The 19,659-nt window shown below is 34.8% G+C and overlaps 1 protein-coding gene across 1 annotated transcript in view; it reads left to right on the forward strand.

Annotated features, from left to right (window-relative positions):
• Positions 1 to 19,659, forward strand: part of LOC149409063 (ribosomal protein S6 kinase alpha-5-like) — a 294,002-nt gene that overhangs the window by 236,626 nt on the left and 37,717 nt on the right. The window contains exons 11-13 of the mRNA XM_089650188.1: positions 16,606 to 16,725; positions 18,379 to 18,480; positions 19,007 to 19,165. Of these exons, the coding sequence (XP_089506314.1) occupies positions 16,606 to 16,725; positions 18,379 to 18,480; positions 19,007 to 19,165 (381 nt within the window). The remainder of the gene's footprint in view (positions 1 to 16,605; positions 16,726 to 18,378; positions 18,481 to 19,006; positions 19,166 to 19,659) is intronic.

A 19,659-nucleotide genomic window follows, 5' to 3' on the forward strand; every position in this document is an offset into this window, starting at 1 on the left:
ATGCACACTTGGTTTCAGCCACGATTCAGTGATTGCTATTAAATCTAAGCTATCTCGAGCAAATAGGTTGTTTTTAAATACTGCCAATTTCGTATTTAGCCCTCGAACGTTTTGGTAATAGATAGAGAGGTTAGAATTACTTCTCACTCTTAGAGTGTTTCGTTTTATCATTGGTTGCAACGTTTCTCCGAAAAAACCACTCATTGAATGCAACATGATTTGGCCATATGTTCGGGTCCATAAAAAATGAAAGCTTCGATTCCGGGACTCCAATCCGGAAAGAGGCGTAGTCAGCTTTGGCTGTCAATTTGACAACATCGTAAACAATTTCTTTGTTTATATTGAGAAGGAAATTTACAATATCCTCGACCGTAGTGTTGACATCGAATTGCCAGGCATGAATATACTTGCGCCTTTCAACGGCTATGAGGCCTTTATGCTCAGTCGCGGTACCATGAAGTACTGGTCGTCTTTTTTTCCTATGCGTGACTCGGCGCCAATTGGGGTTAGCCGAAGTGGAGGTATAGGCTTCTGTTTCCGATTTGGATTCTGCTGTATCGGTTTCTGCAGTCTTCGATGTTATAGTATCGGTAGGTTGGGCAACGGGAGTTGACATCTTCTTCGGTTTAGATGGGCCGAACATCGGAACCGATGGATCTGGAACAGATGATGCCATTGAAGCATATGTTGTAGCAGGTTGAGGGTCTACTTCCGATTTGCCCTTTTTTGTAGCAGATCTCGTGGTAATCTTACGAGCGTTGGGGCAGCCGACTAAGGCAGCTTGGGTTGTGGCAGGCGGTGGGCTAGCCGCTCTGTTTGTCTGTACGTCGCTGGGCCCCGTTGGGAGCTGCGGGGCGGAGGGGGGCGAGCGTAGTAAAGTAGTGACCGCTAGTGCGGCGGCGGCAGGCGCGGCGGGCAAGACGCGCGGGTCCGGGGGGATCGGACCTGCGGCGTTTGACGAAGAGACACTGCATGTACATGTACACATTTTAACACTACCGACATACGTTGTCAGTAAATTTTTAAGGGAATTCTGTTCCCTTTCAAAAAACAACATTTTGTCACTCAAACTTTCAATCGTTTTCGTTAGTAGGTGAAGCCCAATCAAAATTTCGTTACTGTCACCCATTTCGGTTAATTATCAAGCGCTGATAATAGGAAACAGAAACAAAATTTTAGCGCGACAAAAAGACGTGCGTTCCGGGCGATATAGAATAATCGATATTATCTAAATCAATAGCTATAAAGTCAATACAAATAGCAAGGCTCTAGCTACCATATTAAATACAACCGAAAGGTCTGTAAAAATCCAAGCACTCAGTCTCTTCCTCGAACCATTCGAAAAATCTAAATCAAGTTTGTAAATTCAAAATACATTTACAAATAATAAAAACATATTCAATTTCAAATCATCATCAAAAAATGGGGCTGAACGTGAACAAAATATATTAAATTCATATTTTCGAAGGAAGCAAATACTTTGGGGTGTGACATATTGAATGAAAAAAACATACACTTAGTAAGACACCACTTTATTAAATAAAGTGGTGTCTTACTAAGTGTATGTTTTTTTCATTCAATATTAAATTCAGTTCGACTGGATCATTTAAATTCTGAAGAAAAACACTCCGTCTTATCTATAATAAAGAATACAATAATTTATTTCATTTAGATAATGATACACTCACGACAACAAACGCTGTAGAACACGAAATACATACAACCTCTGAAATCCCAATTTTTACAAAATCATACCGATATCCAGAAATTCACAAAAAAGAAGTCAACTTCCAGATCGCGAAAATGTTAGAACAAAAAATTATTAAAGAGTCGAATTCACCGTGGTCATCACCTCTGTGGGTAGTTCCTAAAAAACAGGATGCCAGCGGGAAAACTAAATGGCGTATCGTAATCGACTACAGAAAATTAAATAATATTACTATCGGCGACAGTTTTCCACTTCCAAATATTTCCGAAATACTTGATCAGATGGGGCATTCGAAATATTTCACTACATTGGATTTAGCTCAAGGTTTTTATCAAATTAATATGAAAAAAGAAGACAGTGATAAAACTGCATTTTCCACTCCACTTGGACACTATCAGTTCAATAGAATGCCAATGGGTCTAAAAAATTCGCCAAATACCTTTCAAAGGCTTATGAATAAAGTCCTAACAGGTTTACAAGGCATCAGATGTTTTGTATACCTTGATGACATCGTCATTTATGCGGATAATATTGAAAATCATTCCATTAAGCTACGCGAAGTATTTAGTCGTCTACAAACGCATAATCTCAAACTACAACCAAATAAATGCGAATTTATGAGACGTGAAGTTATTTATCTAGGTCATACAATTTCAAATGAAGGTGTTAAACCAAACCCAGATAAAATTTCAGTTATAAAAAATTATCCTGTTCCAAGAAACGTGAAAGAATTGCAATCTTTCTTAGGACTCATAGGGTACTATAGAAGATTCATTAAAAAATTTAGTGTTGAAGCACAACCACTTACCAAATTATTGAGAAAAGATGAACCTTTTAAGTGGGGAAACACTCAACAAGAATCGTTTGATAAAATGAAAAATTTCCTAATCTCTGAACCAATTCTTCAATATCCGGATTTCTCCCTGCCTTTCAATGTTACGACAGATAGTAGTAATTTTGCTATTGGTGCCGTTCTATCTCAAGGTCCAATATCAAAAGATTTACCTATTTCATATGCCTCTCGCACTCTAAATAAAGCTGAATCAAATTATTCAACAACCGAACGTGAACTTCTTGCTATCATTTTTGCGGTAAAACATTTCAGACCATACCTTTATGGTGTAAAATTTAACATAATTACAGATCACAAACCATTAGTTTGGCTATTTAATGCAAAAGATCCAGGTTCTCGATTAGTTCGATGGCGGTTGAAACTTGAGGAATACGATTATGACATTATCTTTAAACCGGGTAAGCTTAACTCAAACGCTGACGCTCTGTCTCGAATAGATAGTAAACAAATACTCCATATCAAGATAGATCCAGAACCAAACTCATATGAAGACTTTATTAAATCACACTATTTAAATAAAAATACAGACTGTCAGAATATCGTTGAAATCAATAATAATTTGCTAACTCAGAAGGATAATTGGTGTCATATAATTTCAAACGATAAAGAGATGTCTCAAGGAATCGCTTTTGAAATAAAAAACCTGATAACTAATTTTAATGAAATCGCTAAATCTAAAAGCGACTTAAATGATATATTATATTCTAAATATAATAATTTCAAAATATTCCATTTGATTGCAAAAGAACATTTTTGGGATAAACCCTCATATCAAGATGTATTCAACTGCTTCAGAAAATTAAAAGATATACTAATCTCTCAAAATATTAACTCTATATCGATCCCGACATTTGGAAATGATATAAATAATTTAAACTCAAATAAAATAAAATCTATCATTTTTTACTTATTCGCTGGAACTAATATTAAAGTAACAATTTGTAAAAATAAAATTTGTAATCCAAATATTGAAGATATACCGGATATCATTAAGGAAAATCATGATTCTCCCCATTCTGGACATTCAGGTTTCCACAGAACGTATCGCCGAGTCAAGGACCGATACTCGTGGAGTCAAATGAAAAAAGATATTCGCGATTATATTAAAAAATGTGAATCATGTCAGAAAAACAAAATATCTCGTAAACGTAACATTCAACCCATGGAAATAACTTCAACCTCGGAAAAGCCATTCGATAAAATAGCATTGGACATCGTAGGTCCATTACCTTTAACTGAAAACGGTAACAAGTACATCCTTACGTTACAAGATGATCTCAGTAAATTCTCTCAAGCATTTGCAATTCCGAATCACGAAGCCGTCACAATAGCTCATCAATTAGTCAACAATTTTATTTGTAAATTTGGAATACCTAAACAAATAATCACGGATCAAGGTAAAGATTTTACGTCCTCAATTTTAAAAGAAGTTGCAAAACTTTTCAAGATCAAACAAATTCAAACAAGCGCATAACATCCACAATCTAATGGTGCGTTAGAAAGGAGTCACGCTACCTTAGCTGATTAGCTTAAGCACTTTATCTCCGATAAGCAAACTGATTGGGACGAATGGATAAACTTAGCAATGTTTTCATACAACACAACAACACATTCCTCAACTAAATATACCCCTCATGAATTAATTTTTGGAAATAAACCAGAATTACCAACTGCTATTATCAGAGATCCAGAATTTAAATATACTTACGAACATTATGTAGATAATCTCCAATTAAAATTAAATAAATCGTTTGAATTCGCAAGAAGTAACATAATTAAACAAAAAAATAAATCAAAGGAATTTTACGATAAGAAAAGTGTTAATAATATAACGTACAACCTAAATGATAAGGTATATTTACGAAACGAATCATCCCTAATTCACCATTCCAAAAAACTAACACCTAACTACAAAGGTCCTTATAAAATCTGTCAAATAAATTCACCAGTAAACTATACTATTTTAATAAAAAATAAAAAAGTAAAGGTACATGCAAATCGATTAAAGAGAGCTCTTGTTCCAGATTAATCACCTTACTACAGTCTATGGCTATAGCATCTACATCTCTAAATGAATTCAGTAGCGAATATAGAAAATAATGAAAATCAGTTTAATATAAATTTTCACAAATTTCAAGCTTATGCCACTGAAATTAACAAACACATGTTTGATGTCGAAATCAAACAAGACATTGAATATCATTTAGCTTCACTTACACTCATTATCACAGAATTACAAAATGAATACATGACACTCATCGACGCAATATTATTTGTCATTTTTTTTTCAACCGCATTTTTTTGTTCTTTTAAATTTAATTTTAATATAATAAATAATATATATATAATATAATATATAATATAAATAATTTAATTTTAATATGGTATAAACGTTTCGCCAATTCTCTCCGTGGAATACGGGAAGTCAGTTCAAACCCCACAGTTTCCAAAAAAAAAAAAAAAAAACTTTGCTGCTTTTTTTTTTCAACCGCATTTTTTTGTTCTTTTAAATTTAATTTTAATCTGCATTGTAACGTGTGATATTTTTGAAACCCTTTAAACAAAAAAATATAGAACATCTAATTAAACAATAAACTTATTTTAAAAAATACACAATGAGCAGCACCAGAGGCAAGACATCCATTCTGGATAGCGAAGATAAAATCATACAGTTCCTAGAAAAAAAAATGGACGTAATGAAAAAAGACATAATGTCTCAAATAGCTATTCAAAACATTGAAAACCAAAAAAACATCGATAGCTTAAAAAAAGATATGTCGGAAATTATAGAAAAAAAATTCTCTGCTGAATTAAAAGATGTAAAAAACCTCAAGAACCAGCTGTGCGAACTCACCAAGACCATTGACTTTCTTTCACTAAAAATCGATGACTATGAAGTAGAGAGAAATAAACTACACAAAAAAATTAAGGAAGTGGAAAAAGAAAACAAAAATTTAAAATCTGTTGTAAATCAATCTCTACAAAACTGCCTTGAAACATCGCTCGAAATCAACGGAATCGAAACTAAAAAAGAAGAAAATCCTAAATTACCTATTGAATGCATCTTTAAAAAAATAGGGTGTGAAGATTTACTAAATAATAATTCCATAATAAACATTTACACCAACTCACTAAAGAAATGTATAACAATAAAGATGGCTACAAAAGAATTGAAAGACAGGATCCTTTCCCAAAAAAAGAAAGCGGGATATTTCTCCGCCAAAGATATAAATCACTCCACCTCGATAAACCCTATCTACATAAATGAAAAGCTGACGCCACAAAACAAGCAATTACTCTGGCTAGCGAGAGCAACAAAGGCGATGGGTTACCAATACGCGTGGACGAAGAACGGGAACGTCCTTCTCCGCAAAAATAAGGATACTCCAATTATATACATCAGAGACGCGAGCGACATACCCCTTCAATAACCTGGACTCCCTCCTGTACCTTCAAAGATGACCTCCGGACTCAACTAAAAATGGCCCCTTCAGAAGAAAACAGCATCCCTGAAACTCTTGAATGTGACAATTTTGAAGATGTAAACACACTTTTCTACGACACATCTTTCAACATACTAAACATGAACATCAGAAGCATTCGAAAAATTTTTGATGATTTCTGTATCCTTTTAAATTCGTTAACCTTCCAAATTGATTTTATTGCACTCACTGAAACACAAATGCGTGAATGTACCCCTTTCAACTTACCAAACTACACTACTTTTTCAATTCCGTCTAGACACACCTCTCACGATGGCATAACCATATTTTACAATATACACACCATATCCAACATTAGCATAGACAACACTCATTTCAAATATGCAAATGCCGTCCATGCAACCTTCTCCTCCAAAGGAAAAAAATACTCAATTTTAACAGCATACCGCTCCCCTTCTTTATCCCCAATTTTGTTTACACAAGAAATCAAAACTTTTATCAACAATAACAGCTCTAATCAATTCGATTTTGCATTTTTTATGGGTGATATTAACATAAATATACAAAACGCTGTATTAAATCCGACCGCAAACGAATATCTAAATGTTCTATACTCCACAGGATACCTATCATATATAAACAACACTACCAGACCTAATCATCCAAACGATACATGTCTTGACCATATATTTCTAAAAACACACAAAAATTTCCAACATAAATCCGCTACATTAAAAATCGACATAACTGACCACTATCCCACCTTTTACGGCCATCATACACCAAATTTATCCATCTCTGTTGAACCGAAAAACAAAGCAATGATTAAAATCAACTATTCAACTTTAAATAACTTACTGAACGAAGAATCGTGGATCGCTGTCCTATCTAATGACAACCCAAATTTGGCTTTAAATACCTTCTATGAAATACTTCAAAATTATATAAAAAAAAGTCAAGAAACAATAGCACCGCCAAAAAGTAAGCACAAACACATAAAACCGTGGATTACGCGCGGACTAATAATCTCAATACAACACAGAAACAAACTTTTTAAGATCTATAAAAATCACGAAAAATATTGCACATCCAAAAACGAAGCACAGAACCACACCAAACGGAACGAATACATTTTATTTAGAAACTACCTAAACTCAATCATAAAAAAACAAAAACAACAATACTACTCTACACAACTACATAATGCTCATAACGACTCCAAAAAAACATGGCACGTCATAAACGAAATCTCAAACAGGAACCAAAAAGTTCATAAAATTCCTCAAAAAATCATTACTGACAATAACACAACCATCGAAGACGCTGAGAGCATTGCAAACAATTTCAATCACTTCTTTACAAACATCGCCTCAACCCTCATAGATGATAATCCCAGTCTTAGCATTCACTCGAATCAAATTCCTCCCGGCCTTTCAGATTCTAATGTCACTACATATGAACTATCTACATTCAACGAAATAACAGAACTTGAAATCTCAAAACAAATTGACAACCTTAAAGAGAAGTCTGCAAATGGCCCAGATAACATTAGCAATACCACAATTAAATCAATTAAAAAGCATATAATCATTCCAATACATCATATTTTCAACAACTGCATCAGGCATAGCATTTACCCCAATGACTTCAAACTCTCTCACATCATTCCAATACATAAATCCGGATCTCAATTCAAAACAGACAACTACAGACCTATAACTTTAACTTCTCAATTATCCAAAATCTTCGAAAAGTGTTTAAAACGACAAATTATGAACTTTCTAGAATCTAATGATATCCTCTCAGCTAATCAATACGGCTTTAGAACCAAACTGTGCACCGATGACGCTATCTTTAGCTTAACCAAAAGCATATACTCTAACCTTGACTCTAACACTAAAACGCTAACCATTTTCTTGGATTTAAAGTAAGCGTTTGACACAGTCAACCACAGAATTTTATTAAAAAAAATCTCTAAAGTCGGTATTAAAAACAAAAGTTTCATGTTATTAAAAAGCTATATATTGAATCGCCAACAACGCACAAAAATAGGAACAAGCTTAAGTACCTATGACTTGACAAAACATGGTATTCCTCAAGGAACTGTCTTAGGGCCACTACTCTTTCTAATCTACATCAATGACCTATGCAATATTGCAATACCAGGTAAAATTCTCTCTTTTGCCGATGATACTGCAATAACAGTACAAGGTAAAACGTGGGAAGAAACAACCAGTAAAGCCAACAAATGTATTGCAACAGTCAAAGATTGGCTTGATAGAAATCTCCTCAGTCTAAATTTGAATAAAACTATCTTTATTCCCTTTTACAATTCCCAAAAGTCATCCCCTAAAAATAATCTTAATCTGAAGTTCCACAACCCTAATTGTAACTTTGCGACATGCTTAAATTGCGAAGACGTGAAATTCGGACAATATATCAAGTATTTAGGAGTTACTATAGACTGCCAACTCAAATGGACTTACCATATAGAAAAGACGGTCAATAAACTGAGATACCTAAGTTACATTTTCAAACGAATGAGCAACATTGTCAATATAAGAACCATGAAACTTGTTTATGACGCGTTAGTGCTTTCATCTATTTCCTATGGAATAATTGCCTGGGGAGGAACTTACAATAATCACGTAAAACCCTTAGAAATCGCTCAGAAATCCATCATTAAAATAATGTACCAAAGGACCAAGACATATCCCACCAACCAGTTATTTCAAGAAACAGAAATCATGGAACTAAGACGGATCTATTGTATTCAATGTCTCAAATTTATATTTACGCGTCCTATCAATTTCACCAAAAACACAAATCGCTCGAGCCAGAGACATACCACATGCGTGTTCACAGTCCCTCACTGCAAAACTAGGCTGGGCCAAAGGCACATCAACTATATTGCCCCAAAATTGTTCAATTCTTTACCCAATTCCATCAACATGTCTCAAAACCTGAACTTATATAAGAAAAATGTTAAAAGTTGGATAAGAAATAATTTCGAAGCGAGTAACTTTTTTCTATAATTTAAGCCATCTGTTTCTAAATAACTAAACTACCACATGTCTTTCTGTAAATTAAAGATTAATTTCTTTAAATCAAAGAAATATATACATGCATCTATGTTTTATGTGTGTGTGTGGGTGTGTGTGTGTGTGCGTGAGTGTGTGTGCGTGTGTCTGTGTGTGCGTGTGTCTGTGTGTGCGTGTGTCTGTTTGTGCGTGTATCTGTGTGTGTATGTGTGTGTGTGTGTGTGTGTGTGTGTGTGTGTGTGTGTGTGTGTGTGTGTGTGTGTATATGTTTGTAAATTTAAAAAAAAAAAAAATAGAAACTTCTCTAAAAAAAAAAAAAACCAATCACGTTGATCTCTATAGATACATTTAACAAGTTTAAAAAAACTATATTTTAAACACCACTGTTTTATCCTTACACTATAATACCCACGCTCAGGCTTCGCCTTTGTGGGATTTTTTTGTTACTCTTTCATTCTATATTACTATGTATGTACCTGAATTGTATATGTATCAAAAATTTTGTTAATAAAAAAAAAAAAAAAAAAAAAAAAAAAAAAAGGCAATATATTACATCCATTTATTATAAGTCCTAACCAATTATCTATTGAGCTAACCAAATCTATTCCTTATCTACCAAGCTCAACATGTTACCCTGTACCTCCTGAAACAAGATATGTAAATCAATTGTTACCACTAATTAAGTTGAAATGTTTTTATCTTAATACACGAATTATCTTTGTAATGTAAATTCTCTTAACCAATCATATTAATTACGAAATGTATAAACTTATATCTTTACCAGCCAAACGACCAGATAATTATTATGTATTTATTTTACCATCTATAGATTATCTTGCTATAGCTGAAACCAAGAAATATTATTCAATAATTAATAATTTAGAATCTTGTACAAATATCAATGAAAATAATTCAATTTGTGAACTTATCAATCCATTATATTCCATACAATTAAGACCAATATGTGAAACCCAACTTCTATTAAATAATATGACTGTCATGCCAAATAATTGCAATATTAGAATCACAAATTCAATTGACGAAGTATGGCATAAATTTGTAAACAAAAATCAATGGATTGTTGTACTTCCTAAACCAACTAGAATAACCATCAAATGTAATCATTCTGATCCATCCGATTTATTTCTAGAAAATATTGGAATATTATCCTTAATGTCGAATTGTAAAATATATACTAGTTCCTCTATAATTTACACAAATTTTAACAACATTAATTTAAATGACATGCTATCATCTAAATCAATTATCCCTCAATTTAATATACTACAAAATAATTGTTACTCAGAAACTGGAAATAAAACTATTGCTCTAGAAATTCCAGATATGTCCTCCAAAATTCAGAGTCTTAATAATGAAGAATTAAATACTGCAAGTCGCAATCTAGATGAAATGTATCTTAATATTGAAACAGAATCAAAAGTAACGCTTCATAAAATCTCTCAGAATTCATATTTCTCATAACTTTTAATGAGCATTGTCATGTTTATTTTTATGGACTATACAAATATTATAAATCAAAAAACCAACCGAATAATTAAGACACTCCAGAGGTACCTACACTTGTTGTAATACTAGAAGACGACAACGACGCTTCAGTCAGTGGTCGACATACGCGACTTACATCGACAGTGAAGTAAGGAAAGATTGTCGAGGTCGACAATTCTTCTAAGGGGGAAGATGTTATGTACCAATGCAACCCATGCTATCATTTGTTATCATTGTTATCAATATTCTTGTGCATGCGTAGTTATAACAACAATCAGTTGGACCCTATTAATAATAAGTAAATATTTGTAACAACTAGTTAGTTGGAACCTAGCAATCAATAAGTACATATAGATTGCAATAAACCTAATTGGACCCTATTAATCAATAAGTACAAAGTTATAGGAACAATATTGTTAGTTCTAATATTAGATAATTATTTATTATATAAGAGAAATATAGAGAAGAAGCACTAGAGTGAACATTGTAGCCGGACCAGACAGTATCGCTGTCCGTGCATTCCTGTAACGTAATACCGATAAATAAACTATATACAGAAATTATACCGAGTACTGAATTAACATTGACTATCACCTACCGGACCCTAACATTGGCGTTACAGAAACAGATCGTTTCTTCGACTAGTTTTTGTGTAATTCGGCTCGCATGCGGAACTATCTACCAGCATCTGTTATTCCTCGTTCATACAATCCGGGTCTTTTCAAAACCCACATTAATAAATCCCTTCCAGCACCCCCTACCTTAAACCTCATCACAACCAAAGCTGTCCTATCGAGTGGCGATATAGTTCCCATGTACCCTGTACAGACAGGGGCGCTCTTGTGGGGTGTCAAATATAAAAAAGTCTTGTTCCTCTTGTCCATGGAATCAAGAAAAACACTAGATATACCTTTCATGCAGATTTGTATGAAAACTGATACTTTTTGATTTTCCTTTTAGCACGTGTTCTGTCTTTCTTAAGCGCCTCGGAGGCGATCAATATCAATTATTGCCAATAGTTTTGTCAACTAATGGCATTGATGTAATTTTTTTTAATTTATTTATTTATTAATTAGCATCCTTTTTAGGCGCTTTTTCATAGGAATAATCAAAATTATACAGTAACTTAATTGAATTGGCTCGGTAACAATCAGTGGAGGCTTGTGATTTTTGGGTGTACTATAGTGCTAATATTACAAAAAATGCTTTATTGATTTTGTATCCAAAATTCTGTTTTCTGTACGAATTTTAAGGAAATATGTGCGGCGCACGGCCAAATTCAAATTTCCCTAAAATCTTCACACATAAATCTAACTTGGACTAAACAACACCAATAATGTCGAATTTATCAACCTTAGCACCTGTTACCTATTATTAAACTACCTTTCCCGCCCAAAATGTGTTAAGACTTCCCATTGACCGGAGGATGATGTATATTTTGATTTAGTGCATGAACTATGTACAAGTGACATTAAAGGCCTATCCGCACACAACAGTGCCGGCACGTGACCGACAGTTCCGTACCGTACAGTACCGTGACGTGCTATTCGTACATGTCAGTACCGACACGGCACGACACGGCGACGCGCAGTGAATGGCGCAGTGATTAGTAGGTACTCTACGCAGCTTCAAGATCACAATTAGCAGCGATTGCTTTAATATTAGATGAAGACGAAGAAATTAATGTGAGAAGAAGGCAATGGGTTCATAATGCGTGGAGGAAAAGAGAAGAAGAAGGAGAGTTCGCCACCCTATATAAACATCTGATAGATGATGAATCAAAGTTTTTCGAGTATTTCAATATTGTTCCACATGTTTGATTTAAAATTAAGGTCCATGTATTTTCTATGTGAAAGGTCATAAATTGCAGAATGTACACGGACCAATTCAATCAACTGTTCGTCGTCCATCTTGAAATACTGCGACCGTGTCAGTGAAAATATTGTCCGCTAGAAATTCACGTCCCGTCACGGCGAGCGTCGGCGCAGCACTGACATCACTGAACGTCACTGTCACTGACGAGTACGGATAGTGCCGTACTAAATGTATGCCACAATATCATTTTTCACTGACACTGATGGATACGTCACGTGTCGGCACGTGTCGGCACTGTGCCGGCACTGTTGTGTGCGGATAGGCCTTTATGCAGCGAATGATCGTTTCGCTGTGCAATTGATAATCATTCGTTCGATTGCTCGATCGAGCTCTTTAGAATTCAGTTTCATCACGGAACGAGATGTTTTTTTTACTTATAATTATAGGTTAGAATCAATCTCGCCGTTTCTAAATGTAACACCTTACAAGAGCGCCCCTGCATGTACGGTGTAAAGACGAATAATATCGCCACCCGGTTGGCCAGCGTTGAAGTGATTTATTAACCTTTCCCTTAATGTAAGCGATTTAAATTGGAAAAATATGAATATTCATAGCTAATCGCTTATGTTTATTATATTTTATATGAAAAGAGAAAATAATTGTATTTTAATTGCTGAAAACATGAAAACACCATCGGAATATGCTAAAAAAACGTGCGAGGGGTCCACATCTAATGACGGTCCGCGACCGACTGACTGGCGGCTAGCACACACACACAGCTATGCAGTCGTAGGTATCGATGGTCTAAATCAGTGCTCCGCAACCGGTGTGCCGTGGCACACTGGTGTGCCGTGAGCCGGACACAGGTGTGCCGCGATCAAATTCAATGTATTTGACATTTTACAATATTTCATTATGTATTTAATACACAATGACAAAATATTTTTCATAATATTGTCTATTTTTCATTGTCTGCAGATACTGTTAAAAGACGTATTCACAATATATTAGAAAAACTGATTAGAAAACTGTTATTGGCTGAAAAATTTGCACTTGAGATCAACGAAACAACCGATATTACAAATAAAGCACAGTTGATAGCTATTGTACTTTTCGTTGACGAGGACTTTATTAAAGAACATTATTTATTTTGTAAGGAGGTTCCAGAGCGAACTACCGGTGAAGAATTTTTTTAAGTAACCGATGATTTCTTCAAAATATATAATATTAAATGGAGCAATTGCATTGCTGTTTGCACGGATGGCGCTGCGGCAATGACGGGTAGTAAAAAGGGTTTTGTCTCTTGTGTTAAACAAAAAAAATCCAACGTTACAATTTACACACTGCTGCATACATCGAGAAGCATTGATGGTCAAAAATTTACCGAAGGAACTTTTGAACACGATGAATGAATGCATTAAAATCGTAAATATAATTAAATCAAGACCCCTCACCTCGCGAATCTTTGGAATACTCTGTGCAGAAATGGGAGCCGAATATGAATCCTTATTGTTTTATACTGAAATTCGTTGGCTATCCCGAGGCAAAGTTTTGGCTAGATTGTTTGAGCTTCGTCACGAGGTGTGTGAGTTTCTTTTAAATCAAAATATGCCCAAACAATATCAGCTCCTCGATGATAATTACTGGATAGCCAAACTTGCATACATGGCTGATATATTCGAGCATTTGAATGAACTTATTAACGAACTTTGGCAGAAAGAGTTGCAAAAAGGATGTTTGGAAATGTTCCAAAGGATCAACCATAGTACAATTGAAAACAAACAATTAACTGTGGATTTGGCCCAACAACATTTAAGTATGCTTCAGCAGAAATTTGGTCAGTATTTTTATTCCATTCGTATTAAAAAATGTTTCCGTATGGAATTCTACGGAAGCACTGCCTCTGCAAATTCGAGTGGATTTAAATAATGATATGACATTAAAACTTCACCTTCTCCGAAGATCAATTAGATGTTTTCTGGATTTACGTTAAAAAAGAATATCCTCACATTTCAGTCAAAGCATTCTTAACACTACTTTCATTTTCAACGACATATTTATGTGAGCAAAGTTTTTCAACGCTGGTATTAATTAAAAATGGTAAGCGGTCATGCTTAAAAGACCAAGAACTTTGGGTTGTAAATCGAGCCGAATTTAAAAATTTCGTGTTCATTGAAACAAGCGCTGGTTAATTTAACAATTAATCGCTCATAAATTTATAATTATTTTATAATTATTATTAAGATTGCGTAAAAATAAATATGATATATTTATATGTGTGTAATGTGTATGTATACTTTTCAAATAAAAAAACAAGAAATTATTGTAAAATTTGTGTATCAATTTAATATCTATATATTTTAGATTTTTGTGTGCCGCGGAATTCTAGGAAGAAATTTGGTGTGTCGTAGGTGAGAAAAGGTTGCGGAGCACCGGTCTAAATCATAATACAACTGTGGACGTGTGGATTTCTCATGTTCCCGCATAGCGAACTAAAGCGGGACATCAATAATATGTCATTTCCTCGCACACTCTTCGCGTAGCAGTGTCACACGGTTGATTATATTGGTGTATTTGTTTCCGATTTTTAACAAAAATCTCTGATTTTTAATTGAATTTGAAAACTATGTAAAATATTATTTTTTAATTCAGTGCATTAATGTATAACGGAGGAATACCTAAAATCTGAACCCAGAATTTATTATATTTAAAGAGTTATTAAAGTTATTAGAAGCAATGTGTAGTAAATATACACCACAGATAAGGAGAGGTTAATGCAGATCTTGAAGAGGATTTATATGAAGGAGGAAAAATAACCCTAGTCCCCCTAGACACATGTATATATTGTGCATGATTGTGAGATCAAATGCAATCTGACAAATTATGTATTGTGAAATTCATATTATGTATTAATAAATAAAATATCTATGTAGATAGTCTGTTCACTCCCACTTACACGTGTTTGTAGTTCATTTTTCGTACTAAATGCATTTTTTTTTTTTTTAAATTTTTCCGCTTGTTGTGCATTCTTCTAAACACGTACAGTAATACAATATAATTGCACACACTCGTATAATTTTGAAGGTGTCGACATTCTCACCAATTTCATTTGTACGGTTATCTCTGTAACGTTCAAACGTGTTGTTTGTTAATTTCTGTGTAGTTTTATTTCACAAAATGTCTTCCCGCAATGTATCTTAATATTTTGATATGTGTTATTCTTTCTTTACGAAGACGTGTTACGATCCTCAAGTGTGTAACCAAGTATATTGATTTACCTTTAAACTAGCTGACGTGTACCCGGCGCTGCCGGGGGTTATCCTTAGGATATAGACATATACCATGACGGACTTTTCTGTAGGCCTTTTTAAGATAAACAATTCCATAGTACATTATTTTGATGTATCTCATAAGGTTTATATTTACGACTTGATAGTATAAAACAAAGTCGCTGAGAGGGTTTTCACTATCATTTAGAAAATTTCTTCCCGAAGTTTAATATGTATATAATGCATACATATTATGATATGAGATTTCACGGCCAAAAGTATTTTAGTGATTTGTTTTTGGGGTATTATGTCGTGTTGCTCTACCTCCTCTTTAGCCATTACAGCTGCCCTGATGATGGACACTGAAATGCTGTCCGAAACGTTGGCTAAAGAAGGAGGTAGCGCAACACGGCATAATACCCCAAAAACAAATCACTATAATACATATTATATTTATAGAATGTTGCGAAAAGTCTCCAGCAACATTGGGTACACATTTGATAGTTTAAACATAATTGTAAGCTGGGAGGAGCTTGTAGGAATATTCACAGATGTTTAAAGTAGAATGCAAACACCAAGGTGCTTCTTCCACAGGAATACGCAAGTTCTGATACTTGTGTTGTGTACTCACGTCTTAAACAACTTGTCGTTCACAGTATGTACATGTCACTACTGTACGTCCAGTATTAAATGCTTGCATACTCCCTGTGGAAAAAGACCTAAGAGTTGTAGAGGAACCCATTCATCTCTGGTGCCAATGTCCCGCCTAGATGGGAAGAAGGGTCAGTTACCCGGAGAGTTGAATACTGCGTTGTGGAACCAGGAGCCATGACCGAATACCCAATGACATTATTGAAGGAACTGGGCCACTGTCGAAGGAATAAGTTGAAACGTGTAGGAGATAGGGGAGATAGCATGTAATTTTTGTTTTCTTGTTTTAATGTGGTCTTTTTTTGTTGTTTATTTCCAGGAGTCCGAATTTTTCAAAAACTACGATATCAACCTGAGGGAGAGCATTTTGGGTGACGGTTCATACTCCATCTGTAGGAAATGCACTCACAAAGAAACCAAAAAATCATACGCTGTTAAGGTAAGAAATATATAAAAATGCTAATGTATCATCTACCATCAGCACTTAGGGCAGGTTGTTTCACAGAATTTGAACAATTCATCAAATTCCCTGAAACAACCCGTCCTTCCATGAAACAATATTCCAAACTGTAAATAAATTTGACAGACCGTCCCAGGCATTGCCGTCCGAGGTTTTTTCTAAAGATCTATTGAATTTGGATTGCTTGTATTGAGGGCCGTTAAACATTACACGTCATTAACAAAGAACGTTAATCAAAATATTCAAATATCTAACGCGTACGGGAGAAAATGATATGATGTAATCAATAAATTTACTTAAATATCATGCCACCGGAGCCTATTCCGCAAGCCATTAACTGCACCGTGAGGATACCATATCGCCGACGTCTGTTCTACGCAGACCCTGAAACCTTAGGGTACCGTGCCGCAGACATTTTTTACATTTCTTCATAATTGTTGATGATTATTACGTGCAACAACGATAACAAATTCTAAATCACTTCTAAAAAATCGTTTAACTCTTCACCTGGAACTACCAAACGGGGAAATGACCACGATTAAGGAACTGCCTCAATCTTAACGTTGCTCCCCCACTACTGCCTACCAGACGAAAATACGAATTTCCATTGGCCCAAAACCTACAGCCAATCACAGCAAACCAGCTTAACTACCATTTCCGATAACGTCAAACTAAATTACTGGAAACTGATTGTAAATTATAACCAGTAAATTGGTTCATGTTTCCTGAATTTTTCTTTGAAATGTTGTTTATCATCGAATTCAAGAGATTTGCTTGCTACATCAATACTGTGTTGTAGCAGGTACACCAGAATAAAAACCATGCAACGTCAACTCAATCTTTTAAGTGTGTGGCAACGATTAGTTTATAATACCTTAGTGTTTATATATAAGCTAAAAAATAAAATGTTACCTGACTATATGTCAAAGAATGTTAGAATTAATAGTGCAGTTCATTTATATCCTACGAGAAACTGCAACGATTTTAGGCTTCCTCAAACACATTTATCGGGAACACAAAACAATATTTATTATAAAGGTTTTAAAATGTTCAATGAACTCCCGGTAATTGTTAAGGAAGCTAAAAGTCTTGCAGTTTTTCGTGGATTATGTCTCAATGTTGTGAAATCTAAATTTTAGTATGTAAGAAATAAAAAATATTGTAGTAGTCATAGAAAATAATATATTAGGTATAAGATGTAAACTCTTATAACTAAATAAATATACATAGTACACTCAGTTCCTTTCCCAATAGTAAATTCAATTTCAGATCTTCAATTCAGTTCTTGTCTGTGATTGATTTGAACTCATTTCGCTTCTTCGCTGAACTCTCTGAAAGGCTCTTGGCGTGACATTGTGTCCGGCATCCTTTTTGAAATACAGTATCTGTGCAGGCGCCACCACTCGACTCGTACAATTCATTTTCGATAATTTTTATCCACGAATCAGTCTGACGAAATGTGTAGCTAGGTAAACCCCCGGTTTGAAGAGGATTGGAGCAAGACGGGGAATGCTGAAGACTGGAGGAGAGACCGCAGCCAGTGGAAAACATTCGAAGGAGGCCTAATAGCACCCCGTTATGATGACGAAGAGATGAATATGAAATTTTCTTAATAGATATATCTTTTTCCAGATCTGTTCCAAGGTGGTAAAGTGTGAGGAGGAACTGCGACTGCTGAAGTTCTGCCTGGGACACCCCAACATTGTGACGCTGCATGAGGTGTACGAGGATTCTGTAAGTACTACATAACTTTGTAGACTTCTGCTACAAGCAATACTACAAACGTTTTATTATTATTTAATAAGCAGGCAGCATTCTGCTGATGCGCTCATATCTGATTTCACAATAACTTTAACAGTTGAGTTGTTTTAAATATAAAAATAAGTTTCTCTTTCCAAGGAAGAATCCGGTTGAGCTTTAAATTGATTTATATTAGTAGCGTCGAAAACGCCTGAAAATATTTTTTTTTACCATTTATTACAAAACATCGATTTTCTCTAATTTCTATAAATATAATATGCATGAATAATATATATAAACCTTCCGGAAGAAATTCTCCAACTGATAGTGAAAACCTTATTAAAATCCTTTGTGTAGTTTAGAAGAACTAAGCGCACAAACAGACAGATGCGGATAGCAACTTTATTTTATACTATTTAGAGATGGCCAGTTCAGTATGTATTATGAGCTATCAAGTAATAGACAAAGGATGTTTTATTATTTCCCTCTTCAATAAGTGTCCTTTTCTAACTGTTATCAGCTCCATACTTACATCGTGATGGAACTCCTGAGCGGTGGAGAGCTTCTGAACCACGTGCCGATGGACGAGGTGCGCGCCGCCAAGATCATGCGCCAGCTCATGTCTGCCGTGGTGCATCTGCACGTCAACAAGGTGGCGCACAGGGATCTCAAACCTGAGGTGAGTGTTGCAACAGAGAGCATTATTGGGGAGTTCATTATTCATTATAGTATTCCTAGGCAGACGTGTGTCATATCTAGCTTGGTTTAATATTGATGGGTCAAAATCAGAAATCAGTATATATCAGATAATGAGAAATGGTCTTTGCAAACTATGACACATCTCAGAACAAGCTAAACCGAAGTTAGAACTCTGTCCAACTGAGGTGATGAGGTTACACAAGAATGGTCTATTCATATTCTGTTATTATTTCATAATGGGCCGGTTCGTTCACAGAACTTGAATAGGACTTTCACATAACTTGAATAGGACTTTTACATAACTTAATATTAACTATGAAATTTGATAAATTGCTCAAATTCTGTGAACTAACTCGTCCTAAGTCTTCCTTTCTCCCAATTACTTTTGTATTTCTGTTTTTCAATCCATTTTTTCTCCGTGTCATGCAAATGATCCCAGATCACGCCAGTAGCGCCATATGCTTTGAGATATAC

This window comes from Hesperophylax consimilis, unplaced genomic scaffold (assembly GCF_061612785.1).
Source record: "Hesperophylax consimilis isolate HC1 unplaced genomic scaffold, BYU_Hcon_1.0 scaffold_37, whole genome shotgun sequence".
Taxonomy (NCBI): domain Eukaryota; kingdom Metazoa; phylum Arthropoda; class Insecta; order Trichoptera; family Limnephilidae; genus Hesperophylax; species Hesperophylax consimilis.